Genomic DNA, 25,401 nt, shown 5'->3' on the forward strand with positions numbered 1-25,401 from the left:
AGGGCATAACCAGTATTTCTGGGACACATTGCTGAGGCGGCACCAGCAGCTGGCATGTGAGATAGCGATGCCCAGGGCATAACCAGTATTTCTGGGACACATTGCTGAGGCAGGGCACCAGCAGCTGGCATGTGAGATAGCGATGCCCAGGGCATAACCAGTATTTCTGGGACACATTGCTGAGGCGGCACCAGCAGCTGGCATGTGAGATAGCGATGCCCAGGGCATAACCAGTATTTCTGGGACACATTGCTGAGGCAGGGCACCAGCAGCTGGCATGTGAGATAGCAATGCCCAGGGCATTACCAGTATTTCTGGGACACATTGCTGAGGCAGGGCACCAGCAGCTGGCATGTGAGATAGCGATGCCCAGGGCATAACCAGTATTTCTGGGACACATTGCTGAGGCAGGGCACCAGCAGCTGGCATGTGAGATAGCGATGCCCAGGGCACAACCAGTATTTCTGGGACACATTGCTGAGACAGGGCACCAGCAGCTGGCATGTGAGATAGCGATGCCCAGGGCATAACCAGTATTTCTGGGACACATTGCTGAGACAGGGCACCAGCAGCGGGCATGTGAGATAGCGATGCCCAGGGCATAACCAGTATTTCTGGGACACATTGCTGAGGCAGGGCACCAGCAGCTGGCATGTGAGATAGCGATGCCCAGGGCATAACCAGTATTTCTGGGACACATTGCTGAGGCAGGGCACCAGCAGCTGGCATGTGAGATAGCGATGCCCAGGGCATAACCAGTATTTCTGGGACACATTGCTGAGGCGGCACCAGCAGCTGGCATGTGAGATAGCGATGCCCAGGGCATAACCAGTATTTCTGGGACACATTGCTGAGGCAGGGCACCAGCAGCGGGCATGTGAGATAGTGATGCCCAGGGCATAACCAGTATTTCTGGGACACATTGCTGAGGCAGGGCACCAGCAGCTGGCATGTGAGATAGTGATGCCCAGGGCACAACCAGTATTTCTGGGACACATTGCTGAGGCAGGGCACCAGCAGCGGGCATGTGAGATAGCGATGCCCAGGGCATAACCAGTATTTCTGGGACACATTGCTGAGGCAGGGCACCAGCAGCTGGCATGTGAGATAGCGATGCCCAGGGCATAACCAGTATTTCTGGGACACATTGCTGAGGCGGCACCAGCAGCTGGCATGTGAGATAGCGATGCCCAGGGCATAACCAGTATTTCTGGGACACATTGCTGAGGCAGGGCACCAGCAGCGGGCATGTGAGATAGTGATGCCCAGGGCATAACCAGTATTTCTGGGACACATTGCTGAGGCAGGGCACCAGCAGCTGGCATGTGAGATAGTGATGCCCAGGGCACAACCAGTATTTCTGGGACACATTGCTGAGGCAGGGCACCAGCAGCGGGCATGTGAGATAGCGATGCCAAGGGCATAACCAGTATTTCTGGGACACATTGCTGAGGCAGGGCACCAGCAGCTGGCATGTGAGATAGCGATGCCCAGGGCATAACCAGTATTTCTGGGACACATTGCTGAGACGGCACCAGCAGCTGGCATGTGAGATAGTGATGCCCAGGGCACAACCAGTATTTCTGGGACACATTGCTGAGGCAGGGCACCAGCAGCTGGCATGTGAGATAGCGATGCCCAGGGCATAACCAGTATTTCTGGGACACATTGCTGAGGCAGGGCACCAGCAGCTGGCATGTGAGATAGCGATGCCCAGGGCACAACCAGTATTTCTGGGACACATTGCTGAGGCAGGGCACCAGCAGCTGGCATGTGAGATAGCGATGCCCAGGGCATAACCAGTATTTCTGGGACACATTGCTGAGGCAGGGCACCAGCAGCGGGCATGTGAGATAGTGATGCCCAGGGCATAACCAGTATTTCTGGGACACATTGCTGAGCCAGGGCACCAGCAGCTGGCATGTGAGATGCCCAGTGTTTAACCCCTTTAGTACCAGAAGGGTCTGCAACAAATTGCTGATACTGTGTTATCGCAGCTGGTACATAGGGTGCCAAGTGATTAAATGCTTCAGTGCCAGGGGTTTGTAACACAGAGGCTGTGGATGCCCAGTGTTTACCCTCTCAGTGCCGCACAGTAGAGCCTGTGCAGTGACAGCTGCAGTGGTGCCAGGTGTGTATCCCTCTTAGTGCCAGAGCAGACGTTAACATATGGTGCAGATCACATACCCAGAGTCAGGCGACTGCTGCTTAAACGTTTTTAGTGGCTGAGGTGCCTGCAACACATTGCCCTCTGCATCCACACGTGGCATATCAAGTGCCCAGGGCAATGCTCCTGCAGTGTCAGAGATGCCTGTGACCCATGCATCATTATGATCCTGTATATAACACATGCATTTCCGTGCAGGGGATCCCGTGGCAGTAACGCATGACTCGAGTATGCACTCATGCAGCATTGGGCAAGGTCTGGCCAACTGCATTGATGCAAAGCTCCCGGCCAGACCTCTAACTCCCTGATTGCCTCTCTCCACAGATGCAGACCCTGTACGCCTTTGATGAAGAGGATACAGACACGAGGAATAAAATAGTGGAAGACTTGAAGACGGCGCTCCGGACTCAGCCTATGAGGTAGCTGTGCGCCTGCTGCATTTACCCGATAGGTGGTCACATGAAAAAGCACCAACAACTTTAGCAGAATTGTAATGAAAAGGCAGCATTTTCCCCCAAAATATGCAGCACACCTTTATCTCACAGTATTTCTAGTCTTCACGTGTCACGGTTCTAGTGTAACACAACAGGCATTTGCAAAGCATAATGCTTCCGTTGGCTGAGGGGCCGTGACGTCACTACAAATGGTTCAAAACCGTACTGACGTTGCTCTCTTTGGAATGAAAGCTGTCTGTGAGTGGGTTACTGGCTCTGCATTTCTTTAACCCAGGTTGCGCTGAAAAGCTGTATAATACGCAAGACATGAGCTTATAGGGGTCCATGTTAAAGTGATTTGAAGCAAAGGTGACGCTGTATGCTCATTTGAATGTAATTTCCCAGAATCCCTTGCTGCAGGGGAGCCGCTGTATGCTAAGAGATAATGGGGAAAAGCAGTGTTGCAGGCGTGTCTGAGACGTGTGGATGTGCTCACAAGTTAAATTTGTATTTAATGTACTGTATAGTACAACCTACACCTGTCTTGTTTGCATATATTTAATATGCAGTTTGGTATTATGATCGCATGTGAAAAGACACAAAAAAATACAATTATTAAATTGCATTAGACTAATGAAAGCTGAATGTACAGACTTTGCAGCAGCTCGATAAATAGTTCCTTTTATTTACTGAATCATGCTCTGTTTGGAAGAGGGCAAACCCCTTTCTGGGCTATTAACCTCACTAATGGGATAAATGGCTTGAAAATATTCCCACACGAATAATTTAATTTTAACAATGCCCAATTAGTTTTTAATTTCTCTCTTTAACTGTTTTGCTGGGGAAGTTTGGGGTTTGGAAATTTAACCGCTTCTTTGCCAGAGAGGACTGCTTCACTGGCAGTAAAGAGATTAATACCCAGAAGCACACGGGGCAGTTATGAGGGAGATGGACACAGGGATGTTGGTTCTTTGCAGAAAACAAGTTGAATCCATTTTTGTTCTCTTTCTGCCGGGATTGCAAAGTACATAGCACAAGGTGGATGTTTTACAGAAAGGTTTGTGATTGTCAAACACCAGATAGCAAGCCAGGTGGAGGTTTATATTCTAAGATGTAGACGCCCAGAAGGATGCAGTCCTCTAGTTTATGGGAAGCAGGAGGTGAAGGGCAGAATATGAGGTGAGCACACGGACCGTTTCCTGCTTCCAGTATCCATCCCATACCATGCAGAGTTAGTGGCAAAGCTGTGTCTCATGTTCACTTGAATGAAACTGAACACTCTGCTTGGGGTTTGCATGTTAATGGATCCCACTATATTGAACAGCTATCTAAATCAGGGAGTGGCCAACTCCAGTCCTCAACGGCCACCAACAGGTCAGGTTTAAGTTCCAGTCTTCAGTCTTCGACTGCGCCACCTCTCCAGTCTTCGACTGCGCCACCTATGCGCAAAACAGGGATATCCATAAAATCTGACCTGTTGGTGGCCCTTGAGGACTGGAGTTGGCCGCCCCTAAATATTTATAATGAGCATTGATGTCAGAGTCATTGTATGATGTTACTTTGGACCCTCTTCTTTGTGTTTAAGCTGCTCTGAGGTGACAGAGACGGGCCTGGCAGATTACTCACAGGGGACTATTTATTCAAATGCAGTAAAAAGCAACAGAGGCCAACAACTTATCTCACAGTATTCATTAAATAGTAAAATATCTTCAAATTCTGTAGAAAAACGAATTCTTTGTTGATGTCGCGTATTAAAAACGCGCGTTGCGTTCTCCACCGGGACCAATACAAATATTTTGTGGGGAGGTGTAACCACCTGCTGCTGCCTTGACTAGGAAATCATTATTTTGCTGCATAAAAACGAAAAAAAAACAAATGCAACATCCAAATGACATAGTACTGTATATAGTTAAATACTTCTCTGCAGGCCTGCCAAGGCAATGAGCATGCTCACACTGTTGGGAGCTGCAAAGGGGCCATGCCTTGGTGGGGCTGCAGGCTTAAAACGCGTTGGTCAAATGACCCTTACGCATGAGAAGAGAAACAGATAACTATTTAACTATATACTGTGTCATTTGCATGCTGCGTTGGGGATTTTTTGTTTTTCGTTGCATACGGTGCATTTGGTCACACACAGCAGCGCTCCTTGTATGTACATGTATGTGGTGTGTGTTGGCTTCAGAGCTTGCAGGGATTGTGTGTAATAATTTCATGCGCAATCTCTTAATTTGAGAAAATTCAAATATAAAAAATTCAAATATAGCACCAATTTTTTTTTAATGGTCATTTTTGGACAGATAGAAATAACTATGTCACAGTAATACTTACAGCAACTCCCTAGTCTATATACAGTAGTGAGAACTACGATAATGCACAGTTAACATGGCACCAGCTTCCATTCGTTTTAATGTAAATGAATTATTAATTGCGTGCTACCCTACCAACCACCAAATTAAACAGGGGCTCTCGAGAGGCGACGTAGTATCACACAAATTATTTAGTGCGTAATGAAAGTTAATCAGCTCAAAGTCACAAATAAAATGTGTTTATGAGCTGGCATCAAACGCAAGTATGAACACTGCTCCACAGCTAAAGCCACCGTGTAACTACCCATGTAAATTGGCAGAGAACACATGAATCTGGAAAGGCCTTTAGCACATGCTGTGCAACTCCAAAGTCAAGAGGAATCTGCTGGCCTTGTCGGCCGGTATTCTGGGAGCAGACACGATAGGACAACTTCATCACCTAAAGAGAGGGACTCCAGCCAAGTCCTGGATGGCCAGGTTTCTGAGGACTAAGCTTTTGCAGCTGTGTGTGCATCTGATGAAGTGGAATCATCTCATCTGTTAATAATCAGAATAAGTATCAGCGAAAGCAGTGCAAGGTCCTCACTCAGTTTCCAGATAACTCTTCTTTCAAGCCTTTGGCACCAACTTAAAATCTTTTAATAGCTGGAAGAAGCCAAGTTTCTCGTTAAAGGCATGTGTCTCAACTAATTTCTAGAGACTCAACTTATTAGCTGCCAAATGGGCCATGATCCAAGTGCCGGATGGAAGCCAATTTCTGAATGCTAATGGAAATAATGCAGGCGATCATTGCAATATTTGGGATCCGTATTAGAGAGACCCAATAGAATATAATGTATATATAAATAAAACATATTCAATAGTAAGGCATATGATATCATCATCAAAATATAAGTTGTGTTTTAAATGTTGAATTAATCTTGACGCTGCATTTAATCTTCTACCTCAGCCTGAAGTGGAACATACTGCATTATAGAACAATACAGAGTATGATTACACACAACTACCACTATCTACAGCTTAATGTGCTGATAGTACATACACCAAGACATCATTATTTGAGTCCCTCCATTACCTATAGCTGCTAATACTCCCTGCGTCTCTTATGTCCTAGTGCCGTTCAGCTGCCAGTGGAGACGTCCCTTTCCCTTGGAACTTCTATGGTTCAGGGGGTGTTACTGAGGGCAGTGCCCCGGGGGCAGGTACCTCACAAGTTAAAACGACAGGCCTGCCAAGCGTCTCTTGTTTGGAGGCATTTCAAGTTGTGTTTTCTCCAAAGAGTTATAAGGGGCTGGTTGTGTAAAACAATACTTTATTCTTTTATACGGTGTGACACGTTTGTTTTAAGGGGAGATACAGTATTTTTCTCCATGGACATGAATTGCTGGGCTTGGCCTCTCTCCTGCTCCCGCTAGTAGGGCCTACTATGCATTAACTAGTGGCGTTATTGTTGCTACTGTATGGCAGTGAGGTGGTTTATGGCAAATAATGTTATTTTTGCTCTTGCACCAGGATCAAACAATACAAGAAACTAGATGGTTAGCATGAAGTTTAGTAGGATATAGACAGCACAGTGAGATATATACGCTGAGAAGCTTCGATGTTTTATCAGACAGCATGCAGTACTTGCCAGGAAGCAACTCATACTCTGCAGGCTCAAGTCATTGTGGTCCTTAGCCGGGTAATGTACACTTCCGGGTACAATAAAGTAACTTCCATTCAAGTGAATTCAGTTTCTCCTTGTGTCATTTCACTTCTAACCATGGGTACTGCGGGTGCCTATAAACCAATACTACTGTATACAATGTTTCCAAAAACACAAACGTTAACGTTCAATTATAACTGCAGGTCTCCTGGTTGTTGAGATTATGGCTACAGGGATTGATGTTTTCTGGTTTTTATTATGGGTTGAATGAGCTCTAAACGTGAATTGCTGGAAGTGTCCCTATAAAATACCTACCTGTATAAGTCCTTTGATGCCAGTTGCGAGTTTCTATAAGTGCATGCTTTTCTTTTTAATGACTTGCAGATGAAAGGGGTTCTCCTATTCTGCGTTTTGCTGAGCAGAACCAATGCTTTCTAAGCCAATACCAGTTTTTTTGTAGCGGATGTGTGTACAGTATCCTCACTAATAGAAGGATACTACAGTAGTTTACTTTCAGTGCAGGGGGAGCCTCTAATTACTGGCCAATCCTTTGCAGGCCCCTGCATCAATGTAACAAATATTGTTTTATTAGGGATCATAGACCCATGTTTACTAAGTGGTGCTACTGCATAAGGTATTTTCTAGTGCCGCAAGATTCATAATGGCCAGTGGCGGATTTCCCATTTGGCCTGGGCCTAGGGTGGCAACATTTTGGGGCGGCAAAAATGTCCGCCCCGTATACATTTGCCGCGCTTTCGGGTCTATCGGGCCTGATGGGAAGTCACTTACATATGCCGGCCGCCTCCTTGCTGCCAGCCACTTCCCCCTTCCGATTCGCAGCGTCTAATGATGCCGCGGACGTCACCAATGTGGCGTCACACGGCGTCTTGTTGCCATGGAAATGTGACGTCGCGGCGTCGAAGGACGTCACGTTACCATGGCAACGAGATGCCGTGTGACGTCACTTTAGTGATGTCCGCTGCGTCATTTGACGCTGTGAATCGGAAGGAGGAGGTGACTGGCAGGAAGGAGGCGGCCGGCATATGTAAGTGTCATGGGTCACTTACATATGCCCATGGCCCTAGTGGCACTTACATATGCCCATGGCCCTAGGGGCACATACTTATGCCCATGGCCCTAGCGGCACTTACATATGCCCATGGCCCTAGCGGCACTTACATATGCCCATGGCCCTAGGGGCACATACTTATGACCATGGCCCTAGCGGCACTTACATATGCCCATGGCCCTAGTGGCACTTACATATGCCCATGGCCCTAGGGGCACATACTTATGCCCATGGCCCTAGCGGCACTTACATATGCCCATGGCCCTAGCGGCACTTACATATGCCCATGGCCCTAGCGGCACTTACATATGCCCATGGCCTTAGCGGCACTTACATATGCCCATGGCCCTAGCGGCACTTACATATGCCCATGGCCTTAGCGGCACTTACTTATGCCCATGGCCCTAGCGGCACTTACATATGCCCATGGCACTAGCGGCACTTACATATGCCCATGGCCCTAGCGGCACTTACATATGCCCATGGCCCTAGCGGCACTTACATATGCCCATGGCCCTAGCGGCACTTACATATGCCCATGGCCCTAGCGGCACTTACATATGCCCATGGCCCTAGCGGCACTTACATATGCCCATGGCCCATTCACTTCAGTGGTCCAGAAGGTGTCTTGTAGAATAGCACTGCTTGGTAGATATGGCCTATGTGTGCTTATAAGACTCTGACACCATTGATCATCTGGATGTTGCTCTGAAGCCTCCATCTGGGAAACCAAACGATGAGACCCGTGTGTCTGTTTCATAGGAGTCTGGCTGGGGTTTTTACACACTGTCAGTCATCCTTTGTTGTTTTATTTTGCAACTGTTTGGAAGTCTGTTGAATCATTCATGTGTTTGAAGATCTGATGAGGAGATCCTGAGAGAGGAAATATCTGTGATCTTGTTTGCAAACGTTTATAGAGATGTGAAATCCTGGGTAATTTGAGGTTTCCCGCATTATCTTCTAGATCTGGGAACTCACGGCAAACCTGCTTTCCCCTTTTTGAAGCAGGAGAGATACAACCTTTGCTTTGTTCTTGAGTAGCAGTTGACCTGTTTAGTAAACGTAATAATGTTGTATTCAAGTTTTCTCCATTATCTTAATATATAAAATCGAAAGGTTAGTGCTATCTGCGGTGAATCTGATTGGTACTCAGCCTCTGGCCAATCAGATTGGTGGGTCTGACGTCACCCAACTGCCACTCTCTTCCCCCTCGGCCACACACACACACACACAACTCTCTCTCTCCCTCCCTCTCCCCCTTACCCCTCTCCCTTCCTCTCCCTTCCTCTCCCTTCCTCTCCCTTCCTCTCCCTTCCTCTCTCTTCCTCTCTCTTTCTCTCTCTTCCTTTGTCTTCCTCTCTCTCCCCCCCCCCCCCCATCACCCTCACGGGCGCCCTGCACCGGCTCCCGGACGGAGGGGAAGCGTGGCGCGGCCCTCCTGCCCCAGCCGCCAACGCTCACTTCCCTCCCTCCCCGGCGCTCACTTCCCTCCCCGGCGGGGGGACAGGCAGTGGGCAGGCAGCCTCCGGAAGGACCCCCCCCCCCCGCACCCTCCTATACCGCTCCCCGGTGTCTCCCTCGCCTATACCGCTCACCTCTCTCTCTCCCTCTCCCTTTGTTCCTCTCCGCGCTTTTTTGTGTGCTCAGGTGATCAGGAAAATGGCGCCAAAGTGGGTAAGATGGCGGCTCAACATCCCCGAGGAGGAGGGCGGCAGGGAGTTGTCTCCGCCTCTCCCGGAAGCTAGAGGGGAGGGAGATGCGTGGCCGGGGGGGTGACATGCGTAAGCCCGCTCCCCGGCGCTCTCCCACTTCCCCCCACCCCCAGAGCACGCTTTCTACGGCTCACCCCCCACCCCCACACGCCGCTACCCCGGCTCAACATCCCCGAGGAGCAGGAGGAGGGCGGCAGGGAGTTGCGGCCGCGCAATAGCTCCTTTGTGCCACTGGGAGTCGGCGGAGGCAACGAGGGGGGAGAGAACCACCGAGGAGCGCGGCATGCTGCCAGGTGAGGAAATGCAGGGGGAGGAATCCATGCCTTTGACGCCCCCCCTGCCTTGACGCCCCCCCCCTGCCTTTGATGCCACCCCCCTGCCTTTGATGCCCCCCCTCCTGCCTTTGACGCCCCCCTCCTGCCTTTGATGCCCCCCCTGCCTTTGACGCCCCCCCCCTGCCTTTGACACCCCCCTGCCTTTGACGCCCCCTGCCTTTGACGCCCCCCACCTTTGACGCCCCCCCTGCCTTTGATGCCCCTCCTTCCTTTTGATGCCCCCCCTGCCTTTGACGCCCCCCCTGCCTTTGACGCCCCCCTGCCTTTCACGCCCCCCCCCCCCCTGCCCACCCCCTGCCTTTCACGCCCCCCCCTGCCCACCCCCTGCCTTTCACACTGCCCCCCCTGTTCACACCCCTGCCCCCCTGCCTTTCACGCCCCCTCCTTGCATTTCACGCCCCCTCCCTGCCTTTCACGCCCCTCCCTGCCTTTCATGCCCCCTCCCTGCCTCCGGGCAACGCCGGGTATATCAGCTAGTATATAATATATATATATATATATATATATATATATATATATATATATATATATATATATATATATATGTAACGGTGTTTCTGGCCCGGCCTGACCCACCCAATCTCACATTGGCCCCTGTGGTCTAACCGGCCCCCATTCCAGTGTAGATATGCCTGATGGTGCACCTGTTGGCTACAGGACTCCTGAGTCTCCCGCATGATGGTGTGTGGGGAGGACCCGTCAGACAGGCAGCTGAGGTAGTGTGCTGAGTCTCACCTAGTTCCAGTGCAGCGCCTCCACCTCACCAGGGTCCCTGCGTCCGCATGGGGATGATCCTGACGAGGAACTCCTCGGTGGTGCAACCTCCTGTGTAATCATTGGACTCTCACACACAGGGGTTTCTCTGATCAGCTCCATCTTTATTGTCACGGTGGGCATAGCTGCCCTCCACAATGGGGTGTATTTAGCCGATCATCTCGCCCGTGCTCCCCTTTGATAGGTATGTCACCTAGATGAGGGATTCACTATTCTCGGCGACAGTCTGCTCTTCAGTGGGTTGCACGCCACGGGTGCCCTCCCCATCAGCCTCTGTCCGCCATTTCATGTTCTCCGCCCCACGCGGATCCTCCACTCTCTCGTAACAGTTATCATACATGGGGCTCCACTCTGCGGGGCAGCCACCACACCGGTACAATAAAGATTAGCTTCAGATGCACCACCACATGTGTACCTTATCTAGGTGTGACCCAGTGTTGCACTACCTCAGGCTAGGCTCACTCTCTCAGTGTCTGCTGTGACTCCTTCCTCCCAGTCTGTGCTCCCTACGGTGAGTGTCTGGAATGGGCTAGGTACTCTGGCTCTGCCATGCAGTACTTGAGGCGTCTACCTGTCTTGGTCAACCTAGCGCAGACCCTCTCCAGGATTCCTGACCACGTTAACAGGCTATCCCTTCTGGCATCCTACCAACTAGCACTGCCTCAAGGTGACTCGGTCAGCTATAGCCCGGCTCCAAACCCCTCACTCCTTTCAGGCCCCTAGGTTGTCCCTGCGAACTGACAATATCCCGTCAGCCCCCTGACCACCCCTAGGTCCGTCCCTACGCAGCACAAAGTGGCAGCAGACTCTCTCCCTGTTTCCCAGTGTGCCTAGCTAGAGCCTGTCCTGATGACAGATCTGATCTCAGCAGCTCGCCTCCAAATGTAACGGTGTTTCTGGCCCGGCCTGACCCACCCAATCTCACATTGGCCCCTGTGGTCTAACCGGCCCCCATTCCAGTGTAGATATGCCTGATGGTGCACCTGTTGGCTACAGGACTCCTGAGTCTCCCGCATGATGGTGTGTGGGGAGGACCCGTCAGACAGGCAGCTGAGGTAGTGTGCTGAGTCTCACCTAGTTCCAGTGCAGCGCCTCCACCTCACCAGGGTCCCTGCGTCCGCATGGGGATGATCCTGACGAGGAACTCCTCGGTGGTGCAACCTCCTGTGTAATCATTGGACTCTCACACACAGGGGTTTCTCTGATCAGCTCCATCTTTATTGTCACGGTGGGCATAGCTGCCCTCCACAATGGGGTGTATTTAGCCGATCATCTCGCCCGTGCTCCCCTTTGATAGGTATGTCACCTAGATGAGGGATTCACTATTCCCGCAGGAATCACTGCCCTGTGCCAGGTCCCTGGACACAGTCTCCCTTGGAGTTACTATAACATAACTGACACTCTGCAGAACTTGAACTCCTTCCTCCACTGTACTAGCCTTGAACGCTGACAGAACTAACTCTTTGACACAGTGCTGTGCCTTATGTAACTTCTGAGGCTGACACACCTCTGACATCACTAACCATGGAGTCAGAGCATGTGACCAGTCCCATCCATACACAGGGCACCCCACCAGGGTGTGAGGGAAAACCTCCATGATTACTGCTGGCATGCCCACACTTACCAGGCCTTGCTGCCAGCAGGAGAGATGACTGTAGGCATTTTACATGACCGCTACATATATATCAAATGAAAATATTACTCTATGCTCATTTGAATGTCTTAGCAGGTCTGCACCCCCGGCTTTCACCGTTATCACCCAGCACACAGCGCTTCCACTGCAGCAAGGGATTCTGGGAAATGACATGCAAATGAGCACACAGTGCCAACTTTTGCTTCAAAACCATTAACATGGTTCCCTATAGGCTTAAGCTTGCTGCATGGTCACAGCTTTGAGCACAGCCAGGGTTAAGGTGCATACCCAGTAAACCCACCCACAGACAGACTGTTTTGACCTTAATTGGTCTAATCGGTGTGGTGTTGGTTACACCCCCGTGTCGGCGGTATTGCCCGCCACCCCCCCCCATGTCACACTTCACGAGCCCCCTCTCTTTCCCCCCCCATCCCATGTATTTCTCTCCCTTCCGTCTCACCCCCCCCGCCTCGCATATATTTCTCTCCCCTGCTTCTCAATCTTACGCCCTCTTTTCCTCACTCACCCCCTCTCTCCTCTCCCTCCGTCAGTTACCCCACACTCACTCATTCCGTACTCCCCATACACAATTCCCCCCACAAGATATAGACCAAGAAACTTCCCACCTCCCAATGCAAAAAACTTCCCACCCCCAAATATATACAACCTCACCCCCCCCCCAAATGCATCCAAAAACCCCACCTACCCAATACATACATACATATACTGTACATATATATACATACACACATATATATAAACAAACATCACAGCTTGCACTCAATGTACTAATTCATATAGACAGGTGCTACAGATTTTCATTATTACTGCACCGAGTGCAGTCTGTCTTTACCGGACGAGAGAATGGTAATTATATATATATCTCAATACATATAAAAAATACCCCAACCCCCCCCAATACATATAAAAAATACCCCAACCCCCCCCCCCCCCAATACATATAAAAAATTCCCCAACCCCCCCAATACATATAAAAATTACCCCAACCCCCCGATACATATAAAAATTACCCCAACCCCCCCAATACATATAAAAATTACCCCAACCCCCCCAATACATATAAAAATTACCCCAACCCCCCCAATACATATAAAAATTACCCCAACCCCTCCAATACATATAAAAATTACCCCAACCCCCCCAATACATATAAAAATTACCCCAACCCCCCAATACATATTAAAATTACCTCAACCCCCCAATACATATAAAAATTACCCCAACCCCCCCAATACATAAAAAAAATACCCCAACCCCCCCAATACATATAAAAAATACCCCACTACCCAAAATACATATATATATATATATATATATATATATATATATATATATATATATATATATATAAATCAGGCTTACCTGCAGTTGGGGGGGTGTGGCGTGCCGTTCCCTGCGGGTGGTGGCGGTGGTGCTGGGGGGGAGGCCGATGCTGCGGGGGGGGCCATGCTGCGGGGGGGGGGCGATGCTGCGGGGGTGGGCTGTACGGGGGTGTCCCGCAGCTAAAGGGCGTGTCGGGCAGTTGTGGGGGGGTGGTGGGAGGGCCATGTCCTGCGGGTGGGGGGTGGCGGTGCAGCGGGGGTCACGGCGGCTGGTCACAGCAGTTGCTCCGGTGTGCTGCGGGGGTGGGGCCGATACTACGAGGGGGGGGATGGCATGACGGCCCGGTGGCAATGGGGGGGGGGGGGGGGCGGCGGTTTTGGCCAGATGCGGCGGGGAGGGTGGTTTCCGTGACGGCCCGGTGGCTGCGGGAGGGGAGGTGGCAGTGCTGCGAGGGGCCCGGCGGCTTGCCACAGCAATTGCCGCCGGCCCCGCTGCACCTGTCACAGGATGCTGCTCCCGCACGCGCCGAGCCTCCCTCTCATGTCGGCGCGCCGGAAGCTTAACCTACTTCCGGCGCTGCCACAGGGAGCCGGGTGCAGCGTTTTTTTTTTTGTTTTTTTTAATTAACTGGCGCCCGTCTTGAGAGGCCGGGCCCCCCTGACTTACGGGGCCCAGGACGCCAGTACCATTTCTCCCCCCCTCTTGGCGGCCCTGCTGCAGGGACTGATTGAAACACCTATGCTGAAGCTGGGATATCCTGAAAACCTGACCTGTTGAGGGGCTTTGAGGGTGGGAGTGGAGAACCCCTGACCTTAAGTTGTGGCTATAAATCGGTTGAGATTAGCACGGCGCTGTCCAAGTTTCAGCCCTGAAGCCTTCCCCAGGCATGTTACAGCTTTAAGTGCTTTTCTGAGCACAGCTAATCTGGGAAGATTTCATATGTAGTTGATTCAATACCCTGTATTGTATGAGGCTGGGGTCTAATCCATAATAAAAGGGACATTTGATCTGGTTCAGATTTTTCGGGCGCCCCACATTAGTTTAAAGGAGCACTCAACATGCGAACCCAAAAAGTCATCCTATATTCATATGTTGTTCTGATATAGCTTTGGTAGTGCACATGTAGCTGAACATAATAGTGTGCAGCGGCAGCGAATCCCTGCCCCAAAGAGCTTCTAATCTAATCCTTGGTGCTAGTGGTTTAAGGAGACAAAGTGACGTGCCCAAGATCACTAGCAGAGTTGGTACTAGCATTCCAACCGGGCTCAAAGGTCGCGGCATTACCACGCAGCGACTCTTTCAGATATTTGCCAAATATTATAACCGTGTTGGGTTTCACTCCATGATTCAGCTCATAAAACCATCAACAAAATCTATGCTGGACTGAAGCTCGCCTCCTTCCTCAAGCTGCCCTCTTTTTAGCTATAGCATTAATGGATTTCCAGTTTGGGTAATTCAACTTTGGCACAAAGCAAACATTGGCACCACATTAATGGGATCACTGTTACAGAGCTCCCGCTTCCACAGCGAATAGCAGAGGGAGCCTTCTCCTTTCCCTGAGACCACTGCCAGGAACTGCAGAACATTCCATTCTGGTTCCAGAACAGCACAAGGGCCCTCAGCGGGCTGGCTCCTGAGTGCTTCTTACAATGGTTCTAGGTTAATCATGACGTTAATGGAACATATATGGTCCCTATCATCTGTTTTAACCTCAACCTACAGTATATGCGATCCTTTAAAGGATTTCTCAATTTCTATTCCATTTGCATTAATATATCATGTATCCTACATGTATTTAACCCCTTTGTTGGCGTAGGGGTTTGCATTGTGTGTCAGTCCTTTCTGCAGCAAAAGGGTTAATTGATTCTCAAATTACTTTGCGCATTTGTTCAAATGTGAAGGCCCACGAGATCCACCTCTGAACCATAGAAAATGGGGGGATCAGTGTGGGAGATCTCTTACAGCTGAAGAATCCATGGTTCTGGAGATATGTGTTTTTGAGACTTGTGGGGTTTGTCCTTGACCAAGAAGACCTATCCAGTGCCACACACTGCAATTATTAACAATCCCATGTACTGGAGACCCCCAGTATGTTAAAAAATAAAATAGCCATGTGGATTGCTCCTTTATCTTAGATGATCATTTGGAATGTGCTGTTATACCACTATAGGCCATCTGTATGGAGTACAGTAAATGCACATACACATTGCCATCCTCCACCTTAGATACCTAGGACATTTTTTTTCCAGGCGTCACTGGACAGTGAGCTTGAAGGTGACCTTGAACTTTCACAGTCGGAAAGGCCACTAGCAAATGACAGGTGACCGCAATTCATTTTTCGAAAATATATTAACTTAAGAAACGGGTTATTCTTGGAATCCGGCCAGAATAAATCTGTTAAAGTAAATTATATTCTATTGTAAATCAACCCAAAGCTAGACATTCCTCATTTTGCTATAAAATTAGTTACATTCATTTTGCCTCTAGCTCAGCCCAACAGGTCACTGGGGATAGTCTGGTCCAACGTTCGTGTTTTAAGGAGACCTATGAGTTTTGGCTCCGTTTTCTAACAATATTATAAAGGGCATGAGCTGAATAATAGCCTTTCCATGGTAGCTGGAAGCTACATACTGCATACAGATCCCTGATGCCTGCAACTAACCCCTTCCCTGCCGTGCCCCTGTTCAATGTCCATTGTCAAGCCATGATAAATCATGATTCAGGGGGGATGTCAGCGCATCATTTATCATGATTTAACAATAAACATTTAGCAGGGGGAGCCTCCTGCGATGCATTGTAGGGGTTAATCAGGTTGTCCTTTTTGCTTCTTCCCAGAAATTTTTTTTGACAAGCTCTTTGCCTTTATCATCCTGACCACGTGCCGTATTTAACTGGGAAATCCCCCAGATACAGCTGTTCTCCCTAAATAACAATAGAAAGTATACGCTGCAATGGTAAACCTTCTGGAATGAGTGGATTTACAGTGCAGAACAGTAGCTTTATACGGTGGGACTGTTTCTATGAAGCCTATTCATCAATAGCACGAGTGGGATGTCTTCTATCTTTATTTTGACACCTTCTAGAAGGGAAATATGTTATGGAACATGACTCTTCCAAAAGAGATCAGAAGTATACTAAGGCCGCGTCCAGGCTGATTGACGCGCGGATGTGGTTGGGGCAATTCCTGGCCTGTCATAATGTGCTGTTGCACGCGGGGGGGGGGCGTGTCGGCGGTGTTTCGGGGGGCGTGACCGTGATGTCACGAAGCAGGTTGGCCCTGATTGGGCGAACCTCTCACATGACCCGGCCATTGCGCGGCAAATATAAAAAAAATCATTTGTCTCCTCAAGCTGCTCTCCGGGTAACACTCACGTGCGCACGCTCACTATACACGATCACATTGCCCATAATGCGTTTGATCGCGCAGCTTGCGATCAGTCTGGATGCGGCCTAAGAGGTGACAAATGAGATCGCCAGATCCATTTTACAGTAAGATAAACCCGTTTGTGTAACTGAATTAGTAAGTCATCCTCATATAAACAATACTTTGGAAATGTTGGGACACCGCAGGCTTTATGTCTCATGATATAAAGCCGGGTTCTGCAGAGTGACATGCTTCATCATTCTTAGTTATTTAGTGAAAATTGTTCCCTAAAGAAACGGTTGTACCCTGTAAATCCCATTGGCTATCGCTTTGATTCCATTTCAAGGTGTAAGATGTGAAAGGGGGAAACATTCGGGCCCATATTTACCAGTCAGACTTCTGCCATAAGCCAATGGATTTAAATGGTTTGTAATTTTTCTTCCAGCGCCAAAAGGTGCGTTATGGCTGAAAACTGCTTGATAGATATGGGCCTCCATGCTTCTTCTTGTGCTCTTACCATGGTCTTCATCATTAGTAACATCTCCACTAGTAAAGCAGGGTCAGTGATCGTATTGATGGAAGAGTTGGAAAAAACTGTCCCATCTTGGGTCCCCAAAAATATGACGTCAAAATAATCAACAAGACCTGAGCAAAACTGGAAATTATTTGAACTCTGCTATAGCTGCTAACAGCATAATTAAAAATGCAGCTGGTTGTAAAGCATTTCAATAACTTTTTAACCCCCAAAACATTTATCCTAAATCATGGGAGTATGTATGTTTGTGTTTTATTTTATATGTACGGTCTGTCTTATTTAAAGCAGCAATCCCACCAATTTTGGACTTGGATTTTGTACAGAATTTAAACGGTCGGGTCCTTCCGAGCTGAACAGCGCTATTTTGAGACCCAGGGATCCCCTGTTCCTGGGATAAGTACCGTGTTTATTGCCAGTTTTACTTACTGGATTTTCAAATATGGCAACCTGAGTCATCCAATGGAAAGCTGCAATGTAATCCGTCGCGGCTTCCTATTGGTCCTTGGAACCCACAGAACGCGGCGGCTATTTTGATTTCCAGAACGGGAGCCGTGACACCAGCAATTAAACCTGCAACTGTCACGGGAACCAGGCTTTTCCGGAGTGAAAAATAGCGCCCTTCAGTTCTTGAGCTCCCATCTAAATTAGTAGATGGGATTACTGCTTTAATTGCCGTATACTTAACTTCTCATCTGCTCTTCCCTTCAGGTTTGTGACCAGGTTCATTGAGCTGGACGGTTTAACTTGCCTGTTGAACTTCCTAAAGAGTATGGACTATGAGACATCGGAGAGCCGCATACACACATCCGTTATAGGATGCATCAAAGCGCTGATGAATAACTCCCAGGGTAGGGCGCACGTCCTGGCTCACCCCGAGAGCATCAACATTATCTCCCAGAGCTTACGGACTGAGAACATTAAAACCAAGATTGCCGTGCTGGAGATACTGGGAGCCGTGTGCCTGGTACCAGACGGACACAAGAAGGTGCTCCAGGCCATGCTGCACTACCAGGTGTATGCAGCCGAGCGAACCAGGTTCCAGGTACGTTCTGTAATAACCTAGAACCCTGACACTCAGCTGGCAAACATATTCTGTATTTGGATAATGCAAGCGATCAAAGTGTCTTTCAAAAGTAGGGGCGCGGTACCTAATTTCAAGCAATTCTCACTCTGTTAAACCTTCTGCGGCATGGCGGGCGTTGCTTTGGCAGCAAAAGGGTTAAACAGTAATTAACATTAATTACAATATTTATGCCTTAAATGGAGTAAGGAAGGACTCATCTTAAATTAAATTAAATAGTAGAATGGGTGAATAGAAAATACTCAAGGTTTTCAGATAAAAAAAACTGGTTAGGCTCTGTATTCCTTGTAGCATCCCACGTCACAAAGCACCGGATAATGCTACCTTTTCATAAACCTTTAAGGGTCCAATGCCTCTATATACAGTGTATATCAATATTTGTATTTATGTATCATACAGCAATGACAAAGAACACTGAGCACATGCACGTATCTGAGACAGGTACCCTAACCTGCATTATCCCATAACCGCACGGCATACCGTGTTACTGCTGCAAAGGATTCTGGGTGATGGCATGCAAGTGAGCACTCCCAGGATTAACCCTGCGGGGTATCCCATTCACAAGCATGGACCACCTGCAGCTCCATCACGGCAGGCACTGTCTCCAGCGTTGAGGTTGTCCGTCCACGGGGCCGGGGGCAGCAAGTTTTGCTACATCTGTAAATGTCAATTAAGATACAACTTTTAGGACATGTGCAAATATCGGTAACGCACAGTTAAGGACACTATCTCCCATTCACACGAGTATAAAAACATGCATTGTTACCTGTGCACTGCCGAGCTTGTACATGTAATGAACTGTGGTCTTAGACCACTTGAGATGCTGCCATGTGACATGGTGTTAAATGCAGCATTTTCTGATCCCTCTGGCTATGAAAGGCTTGAACAGGGATCCTCTAAGCAGCCTGTCTGGCAGTACACACATACTGTACACCCCCTGCCTGCTCTCCCCCCCTGCTCGCCCCCCCTCCTGCCTGCCTGGCAGTACACACATACTGTACACCAGGGGAGCGCCAACTTCCCCCGCTGCGCCCCCTGCCTGCTCTCCCCCCCGGCTCGTGCCCTCCTCCTGCCTGCCTGGCAGTACACACATACTGTACACCCCCTGCCTGCTCTCCCCCCCTGCTCTCCCCCCCTCCTGCCTCGCAGTACACACAGACTGTACACGACTCTCGCCTTCACATATTTTCCAATTAGATTTAAATTAATGTCTTATCCTCCACCTAAAGCAGCATGACAGGACAGCAGGTATCTCGAGAACTGGGGTGTCCACGGAGCTGACAAAGAGCACAGATCCGCTATGGAGAGACCCCCCGGTGTGAATACTGTAATAATGAGCAGAAGCAGATTGCTGCATTAATGGACAAAATCATTTGTTTCTCATCACAGTGGTTACCCTCAGGTATTGCAATAATGTTGGGGTTTTGACACAGGAAACCTTCCAAAGTCTAATGAAATGTTCTTTTGTCATCAGAAATGACAACATACCGTCTGTATATGTAAATTGCTGGAGTTAATTGTAAATAACAATAACCCATTCCAGTGAGTGCATTAGGAAAGGGGTTAGCAAACTTTTTTTGCCTGTGCCCCCCCCCTGCCTGCTCGCACCCCTCTTACCTGTTCTCCGGCATTTTGTGATGTCACGACGTCATGTGACATTATGTTGCCATGGCAACGCAACGTCACGTGACCCCCGCTGCGTTACCATGGCGACACATCGCCGGAGGGAAGGTAAGAGCGCGTTACAGAGGCCTGCACGCTCCCCCCGGGATTTCATTTAAATGTTGCGGGGAAGAGCGTGGTGCCTCTGTAAGCGCTCCCCCCAGCACAGTTTGCGCACCCCTGTATTACAGGATAGAAGTTGCAAAGAGGTGCAATGGCCAGCAGGTTGCATGGGTGTAAGACAGGAGAGTCTTGTTGAAATTAGGAGTGGTTCATTGTCTCATATTGCTTTAATTATTACAACATTTTCCCTTTATATAGCGCTGACAATGAACGCAGTGCTGTACATGCATATTGAGTCTCTTCCCCAATAAGCTGACAATCTGATTTTGGTGCCCGATGCACATGGTAATAACTTGACTTGCCCAAGGTCACATAACGAGCCATTTCTGAGGCAGCACTTTTAGCACTAAACTACTCGTGCAGCCCACTGCATATAAGCCATGTGTTACTAAATAAATACATTTGCATGCATTGAGTTATTGTGTCGTGGAACCACTATACGTTTGCACTCATTGAGTTAGATTTCAGCATTTCCCACAGTGCCATGTTGTAGCCGGTTGGAAAACGACTGCATGGCGTATATAGCCAGGAACCAATCACATTTCAGTGCTCGTTCCAAACCGTACACTATAAATGTTTCAATACATGGCTGAGAACCAAACACTAAGCACAGGAAAGTGACTAACGGCTTCATAATATATTATATCCTGGGCTTTCATTGAAGTGCTTGTGATAGCTGAAGCTACTGTACTTAGAATGACCACACTGCTGCTCGGATTAAGTCAATGACTTGGCCAGGGTCATGATACAGGCTCTGCATTGGCTGCTCGTACTCCATGGATTGATGTCAAGGTATTAGCAATGGTTTAAAGGCTTTCTGGGAAGAAATCCCTGTTAAAGGTACATTCACCCGTAGTAGAGATTTTAGCCATTTAAAAAAATAAAAATCCTGGCCTTCCATATTTCATCTTATGATATGTACATATAGTAGTTTTAAAATATATGCAGGTAATGTGAATCGGTGGATCACACATACGATGCCAACACCCACAGGTTTCCCCGTCATGTCAGTAACACCGCGCTTGCGTTTCAAGCTTATGCTCTTGTTCCGCTTGTTCCTAATTGTTGGGGCACTTTGTTGCAGGGAGCACAGATATAACCTCCTTTAAAATTGTGAAAATAACTAACTTGGTGACCACTACAGCATGAAATACATCATTATCTTCTTCTTCCTCTTCTTCTTCCCCTTCTTCTTCCCCTTCTTCTTCCCCTCATTGCCTGGTACTAAATGAGTTTACATGCGATAGTATTTACAAGGCAGTGCTCAGCCTTTGTTACCTTGTCAGGGTGCTGGATCCATGTAGGCTGGGAATTGGAAATCCAATGTTGGGCGCCAGGAACTTTATTCATACAAACAGGAGCTTTATTACCAGCCACAGATATAGGCTCAGTCACAACATACACTCCCCAGTATGTACAGTCTTTGATCTCTCCACTGTTTCTACTGTTTCTTTTCTCTTCCCCGGCTGCCCCAGATCTCGGCCGTTGGGGAGGTACTGAGGCTTTACTTATCCTGTGTTACCTAACTGATCTCTTTCCTGTATAGTGTCTGTCGTGCTCCATCCCTTGAGTACTCCTTTTGGCCTTGCTCTCTTTCTTCTCGTACTGTTCTCAGCATCCCCGTCTCAGGTACTGAATGCCACCTTGTGGCCTTCTGGGGGAGAGTTAGCTAGGGACCCTTCGGTTGGGCGAATCCTGCTATACCTTAGGGTTACATCTCTGGGAACCCCATCTGGGCATAGACTTCTTCCACATGAGCCAGGAGAGTAGGGATGAACCATTTCTATGGACACTAGCTGGGAAGGGCACTGTTCCTAACTACTAAACAAGAAAGGGTATACCTGCCCTAGTATATAATCATCTCCACCCAAACTGTTTTACACTGTACACCATGAGGCCCCACCTCAGTGACTCCTCCAGGGACCTAACTTCCAGATCCTTCTCCCCAATATATATATATATATATATATATATATATTTTTTTTTTATTTTTTAAAGTTATGGTGGGTGAAAAAGGCAACAAGAAACCTCCACCGTATTGCATTATTGCATATAGCAAATAAAAAGATCACTTGTGAGCACATTCACATGTCTTAGGCAGGTCTGCAACCCTGCCTTTCACTATATATATATATATATATATATCCTACAGTGACATCACAGTGACCAGGTAGAACTGGGCGTGGCTTACCTTTTAAGGCCATAGTAATCCAAAAGGGAGGTTTACATTATTGAAAAATCTGATGGTGGCTGGATCAGTAATGTAAAAATAAGCTGCTTTATTTGGATCACATCACAGAATACACATATAGTACTGTGAGAAGTACTCTGACGCGTTTCGGGCTCCCCGCCCTTTGTCAAAGAGGTAATGAGGGCCCTGCATGTGAGAGATTGATGTGGATTGTCCTTAATGGTTGATTACAACTTTTATCAAAGTGAGAATATTACATGTAGTACAGAACAGCAAAGCAAAGGTACTTTAAAAATATGTTTTCCCTTTCTCTTTAGAAATCGTATGATATACATTTAATCATTAGGCAGCAAAACCTTTTTCTCAGAGGAAACAGTGTTACCACAGTAAGTAGAATATGTCTACATACATGTTTTAGATTAGAGTAACTCAAATACAACGTTGCTATATTCCAGATTGAATGCCAATATTAGCTGTCTGCAGAGACAAATACCTGATAAGAAAGAAATACTAGGCTAACAGGATATATTGTGAACACAAAGTATCTTAATACAGACACTGTAGAAGATATGTCTGTATCTATGTAAACCATGTTTCTACAATGTATCTGGATATTAGCTCATTGTAGCAGAATAGCCATACTAAGATACTTTGTGTTCACAATATATTCTGTTATTTTAGAAAGCATTTCTTTCTAAGCAGGTATTTGTCTCTGCAGACAGCTAATACATTGTATTTGAGTTACTAAAGCATGTATGGAGACATATTCAACTTACTGTTGTAACACTGTCCTGAAGGGGCATTAACTCCATCTATATATGTTGCTTAATATTTGCTCAGGAGGAGCCATATACTTACATTGTGCCCACACCATTATTTTAACACACTTGTATATTCCCTTCACTTTGTCTAGAATTGACACTGTTATTATGTGAAATAAAATGTTATTGTTTTTCATGAATTGGCCTATATAAGGTTACATACAATACATTGTCCAACCTATTTATGCTCATTTGAGTGCAATTAGTTGGGATTCTATTCCGGCCAACACTTTGGAGCCTATGCAGAAACCGGCGAGAAGCCCTATCTCGTCAGTTTTTTGGCAAATATGCCTACAGCAATTCAGTAAATGCCGGAAAACTGTCAAGATGAGGAAAATCCAACGTTTTTTTTTCCAGAAAAAAAAAACTCGCCGCGCGGGTGGCGAGAATCAATATTTCGCCAGTTTTAAAACCCGCCGTATTCTAGTAGCGCCGATCAGCATCTCTACGCTGATCGGCGCTCTAGAATGGAGAAATTTTCTCCAATTCGCTCCGCCAACAAAAGTTGGCAAAAATCTGGTGCTGAGCGGCGATACATAGAAAAAATCAGGCTCTTTTCCTGGCTGGGATTGATGCCGGGGGTCTCCGGAGCTGATACCCATTAATACCAGCACCGGAGGCCCCCGGCATGCATCCGAGGCAGGAAAAATGCATTTAAAGGTCACTTAATTACCTTAGCGGCTAACCGCTAAGGCAATGAAGGAGTTAACCGACCGTGCCAGGTTTATTGTGGGTAGCTGGGGTGGGTGAAGGGGGTATTTGGCCCTTGGTGGCTGTTTAGGGCTTGCGGGGGGGTTGCAGGTGGACTTAACCCCTTCATGACCGGAAATGTCCCGCGTCACGTGATCCGGCTATCTCCATGCATAGGAGATACCGGCACCTCATAACGGGGCCTGTATCCTGGGAAGCAGGGGGTCCCCGGACATAAAACCAACGCGGTTCATCTCCAGAGACCCCCTGCACATCTACAATAGTAATACATTTGTTATGTAAAAATTTTTTATTTGCCGGCGAGATTTGTGCAGAGAGAGGCGGATCTCGCTCTCTGCTGACAGATCTCGCCAGCGGAGCCCATCTCGCCAGGGCTCGCCATCTCTCTGCCGGATTCCTCTCCCAGATATGCGCAATTTCCTGCATACTGCGAGGGGAATCCGCCAAAAACATGGAGAGTTCTAAGTCTGGCGAATGGCCATTCTCGCAGTTCTCTGCATAGGCCCCTTTGTGTTTGACCGTTTCTGTATATATGTATACCCCATTCCCACAGGCACCATGAGCAGCTTCTCTGTATTTGTAATTGGAGAGCGATAGGATTCATTGTACAGTATATAGATGTGGGAATTCTAAATCATGAGGCCTTGCAACTAAGACGCTTCCATTATACCAACGGTGCCCAGCAGAGGCAGAGCTGGGTGTTTTTTCAACCAGTTGCCCCCTCCCCCAATTTGCGGATCCATGGAAAAATAATTCCCGTGTCTTCTGACTGGGGGCGTAGAAATTGTTCAGTTACCCACTTGCCTCTTACAGGGATTTTTGACGGGGTTGGGAACACTTGGATGGCTCCAGAGTTCTTTGCTGCAGCGGGAATGCATGATTATAGCGCTGTCCTTTGCTGCAGCGGGAATGCAGGATTATAGCGCTGTCCTTTGCTGCCGCGGGAATGCAGGATTATAGCGCTGTCCTTTGCTGCAGCGGGAATGGAGGATTATAGCGCTGTCCTTTGCTGCAGCGGGAATGCAGGATTATAGCGCTGTCCTTTGCTGCAGCGGGAATGCAGGATTATAGCGCTGTCCTTTGCTGCAGCGGGAATGCAGGATTATAGCGCTGTTCTTTGCTGCCGCGGGAATGCAGGATTATAGCGCTGTCCTTTGCTGCAGCGGGAATGCAGGATTATAGCGCTGCCCTTTGCTGCAGCAGGAATGCAGGATTATAGCGCTGTCCTTTGCTGCAGCGGGAATGCAGGATTATAGCGCTGTCCTTTGCTGCAGCGGGAATGCAGGATTATATCGCTGTCCTTTGCTGCAGCGGGAATGCAGGATTATAGCGCTGTCCTTTGCTGCCGCGGGAATGCAGGATTATAGCGCTTTCCTTTGCTGCAGCGGGAATGCAGGATTATAGCGCTGTCCTTTGCTGCCGCTTGAATGCAGGATTATAGCGCTGTCCTTTGCTGCCGCGGGAATGCAGGATTATAGCGCTGTCCTTTGGTGC

The 25,401-nt window shown here is 48.2% G+C and overlaps 1 protein-coding gene across 8 annotated transcripts in view; it reads left to right on the top strand.

Moving 5' to 3' along the window:
* Window positions 1–25,401, top strand: part of DAAM2 (dishevelled associated activator of morphogenesis 2) — a 398,259-nt gene that overhangs the window by 232,276 nt on the left and 140,582 nt on the right. For all 8 annotated transcript variants that reach the window (XM_075595377.1, XM_075595378.1, XM_075595376.1 and 5 more), the window contains 2 exons: window positions 2,492–2,586; window positions 18,027–18,360. In XM_075595377.1, the coding sequence (XP_075451492.1) occupies window positions 2,492–2,586; window positions 18,027–18,360 (429 nt within the window). The remainder of the gene's footprint in view (window positions 1–2,491; window positions 2,587–18,026; window positions 18,361–25,401) is intronic.

The sequence above is a fragment of the Ascaphus truei genome, chromosome 4 (assembly GCF_040206685.1).
Source record: "Ascaphus truei isolate aAscTru1 chromosome 4, aAscTru1.hap1, whole genome shotgun sequence".
Classification (NCBI taxonomy): Eukaryota; Metazoa; Chordata; class Amphibia; order Anura; family Ascaphidae; genus Ascaphus; species Ascaphus truei.